The sequence below is a fragment of the Mirounga angustirostris genome, unplaced genomic scaffold (assembly GCF_029215605.1).
Source record: "Mirounga angustirostris isolate CCGP_5_RB_7025 unplaced genomic scaffold, mMirAng1.0.hap1 SCAF_1, whole genome shotgun sequence".
NCBI lineage: Eukaryota > Metazoa > Chordata > Mammalia > Carnivora > Phocidae > Mirounga > Mirounga angustirostris.
This window is the reverse complement of record NW_026991709.1, coordinates 11,848,854-11,862,625: the sequence shown is the minus strand read 5'-3', so window position 1 is coordinate 11,862,625 and position 13,772 is coordinate 11,848,854. Positions and strand designations below refer to the sequence as shown.

At 40.3% G+C, this 13,772-nt stretch overlaps 1 protein-coding gene across 6 annotated transcripts in view; it reads left to right on the top strand.

The window, feature by feature from the left end:
- ITSN1 (intersectin 1) overlaps window positions 1-13,772 on the top strand; it is a 214,063-nt gene that overhangs the window by 65,301 nt on the left and 134,990 nt on the right. For 5 of the 6 annotated variants that reach the window (XM_064579196.1, XM_064579188.1, XM_064579187.1 and 2 more), the window contains 3 exons: window positions 1,744-1,803; window positions 4,556-4,648; window positions 6,214-6,277. In XM_064579196.1, the coding sequence (XP_064435266.1) occupies window positions 1,776-1,803; window positions 4,556-4,648; window positions 6,214-6,277 (185 nt within the window). In that variant the 5' untranslated portion in view covers window positions 1,744-1,775. Of the gene's footprint in view, window positions 1-1,743; window positions 1,804-4,555; window positions 4,649-6,213; window positions 6,278-13,772 lie in introns of those variants that run through there. The other variant, XM_064579191.1, reaches the window with a different exon arrangement.

Here is a 13,772-nt window from a genome sequence, read left to right as displayed (position 1 = left end):
CACGTCTTCCTTTCTTTTCCGTTCCTCCCCCAAAGCCAGCACCCTCCTGTACACTTCTGTCTGGTAAAACCGAACGACTTCAGCAAAGAGACCTCTGCATACTGATGTTTGGAGGTCTCTTACTGAAATGTGACTGGGCACATCTGACCATTGTATTAAGAAGCCCATCTGTCAACAGACCTGGCACCCATGCCCATTTTTTTTAGTGCCTTACTCTTAAATATGAAGAAGCAGCCAGGGATCACCAGATATCTGAGGAAAGCCTCAAAAGTGAGAGAGACCCAAAACAAACAGCCAACAAACAAAAAAGAAATCAAATGAGAGACAGAGGAAAATGAAAGAGCAAAAGTACTCCCTTCTCACCCCCTTCCCCCAGTAAAAAAAAATCAGGAGAGTAAAAGACGTTGTGTCCATTAAAAGAAAAGACAGGGCAGTAGGAATAAAGAGTTGAGAATAAGAAAGAGCTTTTGGAAGTTTAAAAATATGATAGTTGGGGGAAAAAAATCCACGGACAGATTGGAATATAAAATTGAAGAGTATTAGGGCAGGGGACTATCATTTTAAAAATCTGAACGTATCTAAATTGTTTAATGTGGGGCACCTGGGTGGCTCAGATGGTTAAGCATCTGCCTTCGGCTCAGGTCATGATCTCAGGGTCCTGGGATTGAGTCCCGCATTGGGCTCCCTGCTCCTCCCTCTGCCTCTCTCTCTCTCTCTGTCTGTCATGAATAAATAAATAAAATCTTTAAAAAAAAAATAAAATAAATTGTTTAATGTATGAATATTTAGTACTCGTTTTTTTTTTTTTAAAGATTTTATTTATTTATTTGACAGAGAGAGACACAGCGAGAGAGGGAACACAAGCAGGGGGAGTGGGAGAGGGAGAAGCAGGCTTCCCGCAGAGCAGGGAGCCCGATGTGGGGCTCGATCCCAGGACCCTGGGATCATGACCTGAGCCGAAGGCAGACGCCTAACGACTGAGCCACCCAGGCGCCCCTTAGTACTCGTTTTTAACTATATTCGTCTGCCATGTTGTTAAGCATAAGGATGATACTCATTATGGATTATTTTTGTTGGGGAAGAAGACAGGCTTGGTTTCACATCGGCTGTTCATGATTGGATTTTGGAGCGTTGCGTTTGTGTTTGGTATTCTGGACATTAGTACAGTATACATTGGTTACAACCTTTCGCAAAATGGGCAGTGTTTTTCAGGGGTGGAACACAGGCTGTGGGGTTTGCTGGCCCTGCTCAAATCCAGCCCTGCCACCAGATGTATGGTATTGCTTGGATCACTTCATCTCTCTGATTCTCGTTTTCCTCTTCTGTAAACAGTGTGCAGCGTGTACTATGTGCTCATTAAAAGAAGCCGCTGTTAAAACCACCAAGCAGATGGGCTGGTATATGTAGATGGCGAAGAAAAGCATATATTTAAAGAGTAACAAACAGCACAGTCGTGATGTAACAGGCTGTCCTGAGCTAATAGTGTCACTCACCAGACTGAAAGCCTCTTGCTTCCGGAGAGTCTTGCGTCAGCGTTGCGCAGTGCCTGTCATTGTACCTGGCGCTAGGACACTGCAGACAATGAATGAATGAACCCCTTGGTTGTAACTTTGATTTGTAGTGCTGTTCCCGAGCGCTGGTACTGCTCTCAGTTTCTGAAAACTAAAGACAGTGTGTTAGTGTGTTTATATGTATATAGGAAATGAAGTTTTCAGAAACTTAAATGTTGTATTTCAATTACAGGCGTCGATTAGCAAGGTAAAAGTGACAGAACCATGGCTCAGTTTCTAACACCTTTTGGAGGTAAGTTTTCAAAGATTTTCCTTTTTTAATGTATTCGAGACCTTTTTCTTTCTTCTTTTCTTTAAAGTAGGCTCCATGCCCAGTGACCCTGAGACCAAGAGTCACATGCTTTACCGACTGAGCCAGCCAGGTGCCCTGAGATCCTTTTTTTTTTTAAATTTTATTTATTTATTTGAGAGAGAGCAGAGCAGGAGGGAGGGGCAGAGAGAGAAGCAGACTCCCTGCTGAGCAAGGAGCCTGACTCAGGGCTCTATCCCAGGACCCCCTGGATCATGACCTGAGCCCAAGCCAGACGCTTAACTGACTGAGCCAGCCAGGCGCCCCTCTGAACCCTATTTTTAATATTGTTTCATCTGGATTCCTTGGAAGCAACTCCCAGGCATCATTTCATTTCACCCACAAATATTTTAGCGTGTGTTTCTGAAAGATGTGAACACTCTTAAAGACATAACTATGATACCATTATCATACCTATAAAATTCACAGTAATTCCTTAATATCCTCAACTATCAAGTCAGTGTTAGAATTTCCCTGACAGTCTTCAGACCTTTTTTTGTTATGGTTTGTCGGTTCAATTCAGGGTCCAGACATTACTCTCAGTTCACGTGTCTCCTGTGCCTTTCACTGTTTTCTCTTCACATTGTATTTGTTAAAGTGACTGAGTCATTTATTCTGTACTTTTCCCAAAGCCTGAATTGGAAGCAGGACATTTGTTTTACTTTATCTGCTTAAAACATATGAATCTGCATAAAATGGTTTTTTTCAGGTAATTTTTCCTAATATTATGATGAAAGTGTTAAATACTAGTTTTGCTTACTGGCCAGGTTTTTGTTTTGTTTTGTTTTGTTTAAAGAGAGGACGCCATTATTATGGCTGCCTTTTGGCAACTGTCTGATCAGTCATGAGGAGAGTGAGGCACAAATCACTACCCCTCTGATCACATCTGTCAAAGTCCCTGTGGAATTCCAGCACAGAGCCCTGCAAACTTTTCACCACCATTAGCATTATTGTTTTATTTTTGTCCCTCTTCTTAGTTACTGAGCAGGTTTGTGTTCTGTTGTGTTTTTGCTGTTGCTTTAGTTTATAATTCTGGGGACGGATTTCTTTCTTTTTTTTTTTTAAGATTTTATTTATTTATTTGACAGAGAGAGACACGGCGAGAGAGGGAACACAAGCAGGGGGAGTGGGAGAGGGAGAAGCAGGCTTCCTGCAGAGCAGGGAGCCCGATGGGGGGCTCGATCCCAGGACCCTGGGATCATGACCTGAGCCAAAGGCAGACGCTTAACGACTGAGCCACCCAGGCGCCCCATCTGGGGACGGATTTCAACAGGGCAGTAGAAGTTGCAGGATTATGAGGCCTCTGAGAAGGGATCATATCTTTCTTCGGTCACTACGGTGTCTCTGATGTCTGACACAGTGACTGGCATGTAGGAGGCAGCCAGGAACTCTGTTTCCAGCGACTGACTGAATCTCACTCTTCCTGTCGCTGTCCGACTGGACAACATGGAGAGGGGAGGCACGACATTCAGACATTTTGCTTTTGTGCCGGTCACATTCGTATTTTGTATGAAACATACATATTGCCTGTTCCCACCTTTTTGGAGAGTATCTGAACTTTTGAAGGTCTTTCATCTATGTAATCTAAAATTATTTTGGATGACACTGAGGAGACCTAGGATGAAAGCGAGGAAGATCTCAGAAGTGAAGGGGCATCTGGTCAGTCTTAGAGCTGAAACTGAAGGAGAACACAAATCCCATTCTCTTCAGTTTGCCTTTATCTTTTTCCAGGATACCCATTTTAAACACATCTTTATTGAGGTATAGTTTACATACCATAAAATGCACCAGTTTTAACTGTATAATTCAGTGACTTTTAGTAACTTTACAGAGTTGAGTAATCACCACTACAATCCAGTATTTCAATATTTTTGTCACTCCAAAAAGATTTTCATGGAATCACTTGCGATACGAATTGTGAAACTCTGCTTCATTCCTGACTTTCTCCTGTGACATTTAAAGATTTATTTATTTTTATTTATTTGACAGAGAGACACAGTGAGAGAGGGAACACAAGCAGGCACAGTGGGAGAGGGAGAAGCAGGCTTCCTGCTGAGCAGGGAGCCGGATGTGGGCCTCGATCCCAGGACCCTGGGATATGACCCGAGCCAAAGGCAGACGCTTAACGACTGAGCCACCCAGGCGCCCTCTCCTGTGACATTTAAAACACCTGAGGGGCGCCTGGGTGGCTCAGTTGGTTAAGCGACTGCCTTTGGCTCAGGTCATGATCCTGGAGTCCCGGGATCGAGTCCCACATCGGGCTCCCTACTCAGCAGGGAGTCTGCTTCTCCCTCTGACCCTCCTCCCTCTCATGCTCTCTGTCTCTCTTTCTCTCTCTCGCAAATAAAAATAAATAAATAAATAAAACACCTGAGAATGTAGTTTTAAATTGGATTGTTGCTTGAGTTTATGTAAATAAATGGCTGTTAACTTATATCTCTATATAGTCCTGCTAGCTACAAGATAACGGGATAAGTTTTTAAAAAAAGAATTTGTGCCAGTATCTTTCTTATTTTGGCCTGTTTTACTTTTAATTTTCTAACTTACATGCATAACTTCCAAGGACAAACAGATGTTGATTAATCAAATAATTGATAACCTAATGAAAGAATCTGGAAGTACTAGGGAGATAGTGCATGTGAGCACTTTATTATTCTTTTTGCACTGAATAATTTTTCTTTTCTTTGGTTTATAGGCAGCCTGGATATCTGGGCCATAACTGTAGAAGAAAGAGCGAAGCATGATCAACAGTTCCATAGTTTAAAGCCAATATCTGGATTTATTACTGGTAATTGGAATCAGTATTTTTATATTTTTACTTATCAGTGGTGCATATATCTCTGGAAAATCCATTTTGCAAAGCTAAATGCAAAGCTAAGGTGGGCACATATGACCCAGGTGGACATCTGGGCCTGTATTTTTTCAGTTGCTTTACCTGTACCGCATTCAAACCTGTTTGCATCCCTTTATGGATGTCAAGCCACTTGTTGTGGGCATAACACTTACGGGAATTGGTAAAGGTCAGTGGACCATATTCTTTTTTTTTTTTTAAAGATTTTATTTATTTATTGAGAGAGAGAATGGGAGACAGAGAGCATGAGAGGGAGGAGGATCAGAGGGAGAAGCAGACTCCCTGCCGAGCAGGGAGCCCGATGCGGGACTCGATCCCGGGACTCCAGGATCATGACCTGAGCCGAAGACAGTCGCTTAACTAACTGAGCCACCCAGGCGCCCCTGGACCATATTCTTTAAGTAGTAAAGCAATGGACTATGGTCCTTGAGCTAAAATGCTTGTTTAATTCTGATCTTGAACTGGTTTGGGAAATATAAATAAATGAACAGATTCTGAATACTTAAAACAACAGAGTTCTCTTATTGTTCCTTTTGTAGTTTGCGTTTTCTTTTCTTTTTTAAGATTTATTTATTTATTCATTTGAGAGAGAGAGAGAGAGCATGCCCATGAGGGAGGGACGGGGGAGAGGAGGAGGGAGTGGGACAAGAAGACTCTGTGCTGAGCGCGGAGCCTGACGTGAGGGCTGATCCCAGGACCCCGAGATCATGACTCCAGCTGAAAGCAAGAGTCGGTTGCTGAACTGACTGAGGCCCCCAGGTGCCCCTGCCTTTTCTATTATCTTTTCTGTTGGGTTATCCTTCAGGAGATAGCTTTAGGAAAAATGGGATCTAGATTTCCTGGGGACTTGTTTGTGTGTGTGTGTGTATCACAGTTCTCTTTAAATTGTTAATTCTTAATTTTTTTTTAAAGATTTTTTTTTATTTATTTTGACAGAGAGAGAGAGCACAAACAGGGGGAGTGGGAGTGGGATCCCAGAGGACCCTGGGATCATGACCTGAGCCGAGGGCAGATGCTTAACTAACTGAGCCACCCAGGCACCCAATTCTTAACTGTTGCTATGAATCTTGTAAATATTGTTACTTTTACCCCATAAATATAGCAGAAGCACTGACAATTTGAAGTGTAGATATTAAGAGTCGCAGAGAACTTAAAAAAGTAGAAGTGTGGGTCATCAGTTTCTTGAGGATTCCTATAGATGTGCATTGTCATATGTATAGCTGTTCCCATGTTACTTAATAGCAGGTTAATTAAAGTGGACAATCTACCCCTGCACTTGATAGGCCCTTTTTTCTGAATTTTTAAAGTGTTCTAAAGTCAGTGAATTCGTCAGTGAATCTGATGGATTCATTTTACTGTTGCTTATAGACTTACCATTTGGCTCTTATCGTATATTTAAGTCTGTATTTGCAGAATTACTAGCCTCTTATTTTTGCAATTTTGCTGTAAGAATATATCTGTCAGCTGTTTCTTTTCTGAAACGTTTTCTATTTAATTTACAGGTGATCAAGCTAGAAACTTTTTTTTTCAATCTGGGTTACCTCAACCTGTTTTAGCACAGATATGGTAAGTTGGAACTTCACATAAGCAGAAGGAGGTAAAATAAAATATTCCAGTAATATGATTTCTTACGATCTTGAAGGCGAACATAAATCTCTAGTCTGAAATACTCTACTACTTCTTACCAGAGAATACTTGTGAAAAGTATCTTTCGATGTGGAACATTAAAGAAAAAAAGAAAAAGTGGTGACATTTGTAGGGTAACATTGTCAAAAACCTGAATTTCCAGTGGAGAAGTCTACATTTTGATATTTTCTCATTAGTTTATTTTAGCTTCATCTACATCACCCATACTCATCTGAATGTCCCACATTTCTTGCTCTATAATGCAGTGGTTCTGTATCTTTGACCACAAGGTAAGGAAAATATTTGAGGGCTAGTAGTGAAACAGCCAGGGAAATTAACTTGTATTTATTATAGTGTTGTGCAAGGCAAATGCGTAATAAATAATGTTGAATTCCTTGATTAACTTGATTCCTTGATCACAAATAAGCATTCAGTCTTTTGAACCTACAGGAGAGAAAGGGACAATAAAAAAGAGTGGCAAATAGTTTGGATTTTAGGTTTATGACTTCGGTCATGCCACGCTGAGGTCTCTTGCCAGGAAGTCACATTTTCCTCGCACCTTGCGTTTCTTGCAATTAATACTTCATTTCCAGGGTTTATTAGCGTTGTACGGGCGGCTCGCTGTGTAGTAGAAAGAGGACAGGATTTGTGGTCACACACCTGTGTTTGAATCCCAGCTGCACTACATTCGGTCTTTATGATTTGAACATGTATTCATCCTCTCTAACCTCTGTTTCTTAATCTAGAAAATGGGCAGATGTATTTTCCTGACAAGTTTGTTGGAAAAATTGGCCGTATAGAAAGGACTGTGTAAAAAACTGTATATAAATGACTTAGTGTGGGTCCCAGCGTGTAATAGGCCAATAGGCCCTCAAAACAAAACCCAAAACGGTGCCTGCTGTCATCATCAGGGACTGGGTAGTCCCCATAACTAAATTGTCCAGCTGATTGCTTGTCCCCCGAAATGAACGACCTTTCTTAACAATTTAATGGAAATTAATAAAGATTGACATAGTCCCTGTGGTCTTCAAGCAGAGTCTACAGAACGTAGTCCAAGCTTGATTACCAATGTCAGTATGAAAATCATTTACCGTGTTCTGAATAGCAAAACTCTCATGGGAAATATATGTATATATTTGTATATGGATAAATTTGAATTGAAACTAAATGATACCAGATTCCTGCGCCTTTTTTGGTGTCTGCTTTATGTTCTTTTTCCTGGTTGTCAGCATATTGGCTGCCAGACTGTCTCTTCCGATTGGTGAGCCTCCTCCTATGATGCCCTTCTAGCTCTTACTTCTGATCCACTTTGAGCTGGGAAAGTCACATAACCAAGGTTTTTGGAATGGCTTTTAAAATAAAGTAAAAGGTAGGGGCGCTTGGGTGGCTCAGTCATTAAGCGCCTGCTTTCGGCTCAGGTCATGATCCCAGGGTCCTGGGATCGAGCCCCGCATCGGGCTCCCTGCTCCGCGGGAGGCCTACTTCTCCCTCTCCCACTCCCCCTACTTGTGTTCCCTCTCTCACTATGTCTCTCTCTATCAAATAAATAAAATCTTTAAAAAAAAAAAATAAATAAAATAAAGTAAAAGTTTTGCCAAGGGGTGGGGAGGTGGAGGAGAGAGCAAGAACTCATGCTCATGTGAGCACAGGGGCACTGACCTGGCAGTTAAGTGCCTGAGTTTAAATTCGAGAGACATGTGACATCTGTGTTAAGTGTAAGAAGATTTCTTTTGCTTTGTGTTCTGGTATATGATTGTTCTTACACCAGCAGTCAAGGTTGCTTACTACAACCTTCCTTTCTCAGGCATAACTTCTTCCATTGAATTCTTTTAGGTCATATTCCCAATTTATGAATGTTCATTCAGGAAGCAATTTTATGATGTGTATGTGCTGCAGGAAAATCTCTCATTACATTTATTCATGCAACAGTGGAAAAATATTTATTGCATGTCTTCTATGGGTCAGTGACTATTGTAGGTGCTTGGGATGCAGCAGTGAACAGAATAGACAAAATCCATGCTTTCATAGAAATTGCAGTCTGGTGAAAGGATATAGTTAATAGTATAAAAATTGTCACATGATAGTAAGCGTAGTGAAGAAAAATAAAGTATCATCTAGTAAATTTCACTTTGTTTCAGTTAAGACAGCTGTCAGCTTTCCAAACTGTTTTTAGCTAAGCATATTAAGGTCATTTTTCCAACTTATTATTTTTATAGTGAAAATTTTTATTAACAACAAAGATGAGGAATTGGCAGTCTTGCTTGAGTCAAAACTGTTCTTTATCTTTAATTTTTTCTGACATTTTCTTAAATAAATTTGTGATGGCGTGTTTTCCTTTTATCAAGAATTGTTATTGCGGGGAGGGAAACACACCTCTAAGTATCTTTTCCCAGAAGAAATATCTTTGAGGAGTCATAGATTTCATGAACCACAGATGTCCTGCTAAGATAATGGAATAGTGTAGTGCAAATTATGAGTAAAATCTGTCTTTCAGCACTACCTCTGATACTTATTCACTTAGTACCCTGAGCAATACCTGACTTCTTCAGAGTTAGCCCTGAGAGAGAAGGCAGGAGCCAGAGATATAATCGCAAATACGAGAACAGCTTGGTGGTCTGTTCAAGGGTGGGGCGTGGAGGCAGGGCCAACAGCTGTGTAACAACTAGTTCCTTAGGACACTTCTGTGTATATGTCAAAGGAACCTTCAGCCACCAACAAGATCAATTTGCCAAACTCACCAAAAAAAAAAGAAAGAAAGAAAGGCATCCTGGACTCTTGTTCCCCGCTCCTGTATCCCTCATCCCCTCCGTCCTCAGTTCATAGAATCGAGCATCTGTCCGGCTGCTGGGAGCCACGCTTGTCTCCTCTTTTTTCCTCACCCTACACATTCAGTCCATCAGCGCATTCCTTTGGTTCCATTTACAGACTTTCCCCCCATTTGGCCATTTCTTTCTGTCTCCGTTGCTACTGTCCTCATTTGTCATCCCACCTGGGCCCACCGGTCAGCATTTCTCCTGGAGTCTTTCTCACACTTGCCCCTTTAGATTTCATTCTCAATATAGCGCCCACACTGTCTTTGGAAAAAGTAAATCCATTTTAAACTCCCCATTGAGAAGAAAACCCAAAAGTCCTGTCTAGGCTCCCAACCGGAGCTGGCTCTGGCCTTTTTTCATCTGACCTTTTCTCTGTTGATATGGGCCAGGCTCCTCCTTGCCTCTGGGGCATTGCGCTTGTTATTTCCTCTTGTAATCTGTAATAGGGTTCTTCTCAAGATCCTCACACAGCTGGCTGGCTGAGTACTCTTCTGGTTTCAGAGAAGTACTTCCTGACCACTCATCTAGAGTAGTTCCTTCTGCCCACCTGCTCCTACCCACCGTCTTCTCTTTCCCACTACCTCGTTTTATTTCTGAACAGGACTAACATCACGGGGAAGAATTTGATTAGTTTTCTCACTTAGCGTCTACTTGTCCTAAAATATCAGCTCGGTGAGGGCAGGAACCTTCTCCTGTCTTTTTCAAGTACTAACACCAATTCCTAGAAAGGGCCTAGACTTTAGTAGGTGCCGCCCTCAAGAATTACTTGTTGGATGAATAAAAAAGCAAATGAATGAATGAGCGAGTAGGCTGGATTGATCTGCACAGTGAGAGGTGGGTATCCGTGAGCAGCCTCTGTGGGTGAGATGGGCCCTAAAGACCCACAGGCTTTCAGCTCCGGCGCAGGGAATGAGGTGCGTGAGCGGAGGCTGGTCTTGTTCTTTAGTCCTAGAATAAAGAGTACCTTCAGCATTGCCATACTCAGGTCCGCTGCCCAAACAGTCCCTGGAGTTCAGAAGTACTTCATACTTCTTGTTGGTTGTAGACTGAGGATACGTGAAGTCCTCTGTTACTCCTCCTCTTTGGGTATGCCATTTACTTAAAATAGGGTTGGGTTGATTTGTTTTTGTTTTTATTCAGTTTAGGGATCTCCTTTGTGGACTTAATTTTATTTCTGAATACGTCATACATTAACAAGGTTCCAAAAGCCAACACTGTACCAAAAGGAATGCAGAGAGACTGTATCCTCAGTCTGTAACTCTATATTCTATATATAGATATCACTTCGTCCCTCTGCTCATCTACTGAATTAGTTTATCATCTTTCCTTTGTTTATTTTTGTGGAAAAAACAGCTTCATAATATATCATGTGTGTGTATCTAAATTTTAATTATTTCCTCTTCCTTCTTATTTAAAGGTTACCGCCTTTAAATGTTCCTGTGTTCTTTGCTTTTCTCACTTAACACATTCTGGAAATCACTGGTATCATTCCATAGAGATGTCTTTCTTTCTCTCTTTTTTTCCTGCAGTTACATAGTACTCACTGTAGAAAATACACCTTAGTATATTCAACCAGTCTCCTGTGTGTGTGCATGTTACAGTTATTTCGAATAATGTAGCAATGAATGAACTAAATCATAAACATTTTTATATTGTTGGTGTATCTTCAGGGTAAATTCCTATGAATGGATTTGCTAGGTCAAAGAGTAAATGCATAGGTAGTTCTGTAGATGTTGCCAGATTTCCCTTCATTTGGAGTTGTAACCTAAAGTGCATGAGAGGGACACATGGTTTATTTGTCCCTTAAGATTTTGGCATCCCTGTGGTCCCCTTCTCATCTCAGCCCTGCCTGTTGCTATGTATGTGTGCTATGTATTTAAGGTTAGTTCGTTTTTAAGAGTCATATACAGTAATTGTTTGACTTAAGCTTGTTTTTTGCATATGTGTTTTTTTACTTTGGAAATTTTGTGAATTTAATTTTAGGATTCCCTAGCCTTTTAGTTCATCTTTCAGGGGGATTATTAGACATGAGTAAACTATAGATGGGAGATGAAAGTGGATGGCAGAGCTGAAGTTGTTTTTTTGCAGAGAAACCTAGAGAAATAGAATTTCAGCTCTTCCAGAGTTCCAGCTTTTTCACTGGGAGAGGGGAGTGGGGAGAAAGCTGAGCTTTGTAGCAGTAACTACTGTATTTGCATAAAGTCCTTTGAGTTACCACTATCAATGAGTCCCAACACTTAATGTTCTGTTAGTTGAGGGAAACAGGTTTTAAGAAAGATCACGCCAAATTTTCAGAAAAAATGTGGGATTGTGGTGGGTGGCTTAAAGTCAAGCACCTGGAACTTGAGAATTATATGTCTCATCTCCTCTCCCACTGAGGCACTTCAGTGGAAGGTTTTTAGAGACATGAAATTGTTCTAATTAAACTCTTAACGGTACTAGCAAGCCTCTTCTCCCCCAACTAGTCATTATCCCACATTGGATATTTGTTTCTCATTAGAAAATATGTTTTGGGGGGCTGTGATGTTGGGAATAGGGAGTGAGAATCTCTCTGCTTGATTTTTTTTTTTTTTTTAAGTATGCATGTTGATGTTGATTGTTGGCAAGTTTTTTCTTCCCTGAGAACCATCTGATACAGCTGAATATCTTTTTAGAAAAACTTAGGAAAAGAAGGAAGGTTGACCTCTCGTTTTACTTATTTAACTTCCTTTATAAAACCTGAAAGATAGTTACAAAAATAAAACAACCAGAGACCAGTCTCAATTACGAATATAGATACAAAAATCAAAACAAAATCTTAGCAAATAGAATTCCACAATATATTCAAAATTATGACCAACTTGAGTTTATGCCAGGGATGCAAGTTTGGTTCAGAATCAAGGCATTCTCTTAATATTATAGCAAAAGAAAAAAGGAAGTGTGATCAGATCAGCAGATGCTGAGTAGGCATTTGATTAAAAAAAAAAAAAATATATATATAGTAACCATTTCTAATATGTAGAAAGGAAACTTTTTAAATATGTTAGGTTACTTTCTAAAGATCACTACCAAATGTTACTCTAAACAGTGAAACACTGCAGCCCTTTCATTGAAATCCAGAACTTAGCAGGATGCTCACACATTCAATGATATCTTAGAGGCAGTAAGACCAATAAAAAAGAGGAAGTGTATAAATAATGGAAACGAAAGTTAACTCTTTTTTGCTAGTTATGTAATAATATATTTAACAAACTTAAGAGATTTTAGGTTAAAAAAATAATATTTATAGAAGTTTGGTGAGATAGCTGAATATAGCATAAATGATTGTTAAAAGCAAAATTTTTCTCTATGCTGGAAGTAAGTACCGAAATACAGAAACGGGGAAATGTTCCATTTAAAATAGTGATGGAAAAAATAAATAAATAAATAAAATAAAATAGTGATGGAAAGATAAAACTCCCAAGAATACATTTAATAAGAAAAGTGACTGGGGTGCCTGGGTGGCTCGGTCAGTTATAAGCATCCGACTCTTAGGGTCATGGGATTGAGCCCTACATCGGGCTCCGGGCTCAGTGTGGAGCCTGCTCTCCTTCTGTCTCTGCCCCATTCCCTGTTGGCATTCTCTTTCTCTCTCTAGCTCTCAATCAATCAATAAAATAAAATCTTTTAAAAAATTAAAATAAGTACTTACGTAAAAAAAGTGATCAATCCTTCTTAAAAACAGATTTATTTTTCATTTATTTTAGAGAAAGAGAGAGAATGGGTGGCAGGGGCAGAGGGAGATTGAGAGAGAATCTCAAGCAGACTCCCTGCTAAGTGGGGAGCCCCACATGGGGGCTTGATCCCATGACCCTGAGATCGCGACCTGAGACAAAATCAAGAGTCTGGTGCTTAACTGACTCTTAAGCGACTTAGCCACCCAGGTGCTCCCAAAGTTATCTAATCTTATTAAAGGAAATATTTGTAAATTTGAACAGATAGACAGACATACTATTGTCTTTGGTGGGCTCTTTAATGCAGTTGCAGCTTGGATCCCAGTAGGGTTGTTTGTAGAATAGATAAATGATCTTTAAAATTCATAAGGAAGAAAACTAACATCTGTGAGTAGCTGAACAAAATTTAAGAAAATAAGTTATTTTTTAGATTTTATTTATTTATTTATTTATTTGAGAGAGACAGAGAGTGAGAGAGCGAGTGGGGGGAGGAACAGAGGGAGGACAAGCAGACTCTGCACTGAGCAGGGAGCCGACATGGCGCGTCATCTCATGACCCTGAGATCATGACCTGAGCCAAAATCAAGAGTCAGACACTTCACCGACTGAGCCACCCAGGCGCCCCAAGAAAAGAAAAGTCTTGCCAGATACTAGACTGTACCATGGAGTCAGTATGATCAGATCACTGTCTTATTGAACTGGGAATTGTTCAGAGTAGATAATCCAGAAATAGGTATCACTTCACATGAACATAATATACAGCAAAAGTATTTTTTAGTTCCGTGAGAAGAGGCTGGATTAGTTAAAAAAAGTTGTATTATATTAATTTCAAGTATGTAACAGTGACTTGACATGTATGAGTCTGTTTCCATTTTGTTTGTTTTGTTCTTTGGATTCCACGTGTAAGCGAAATCATATGGTATAAAAATG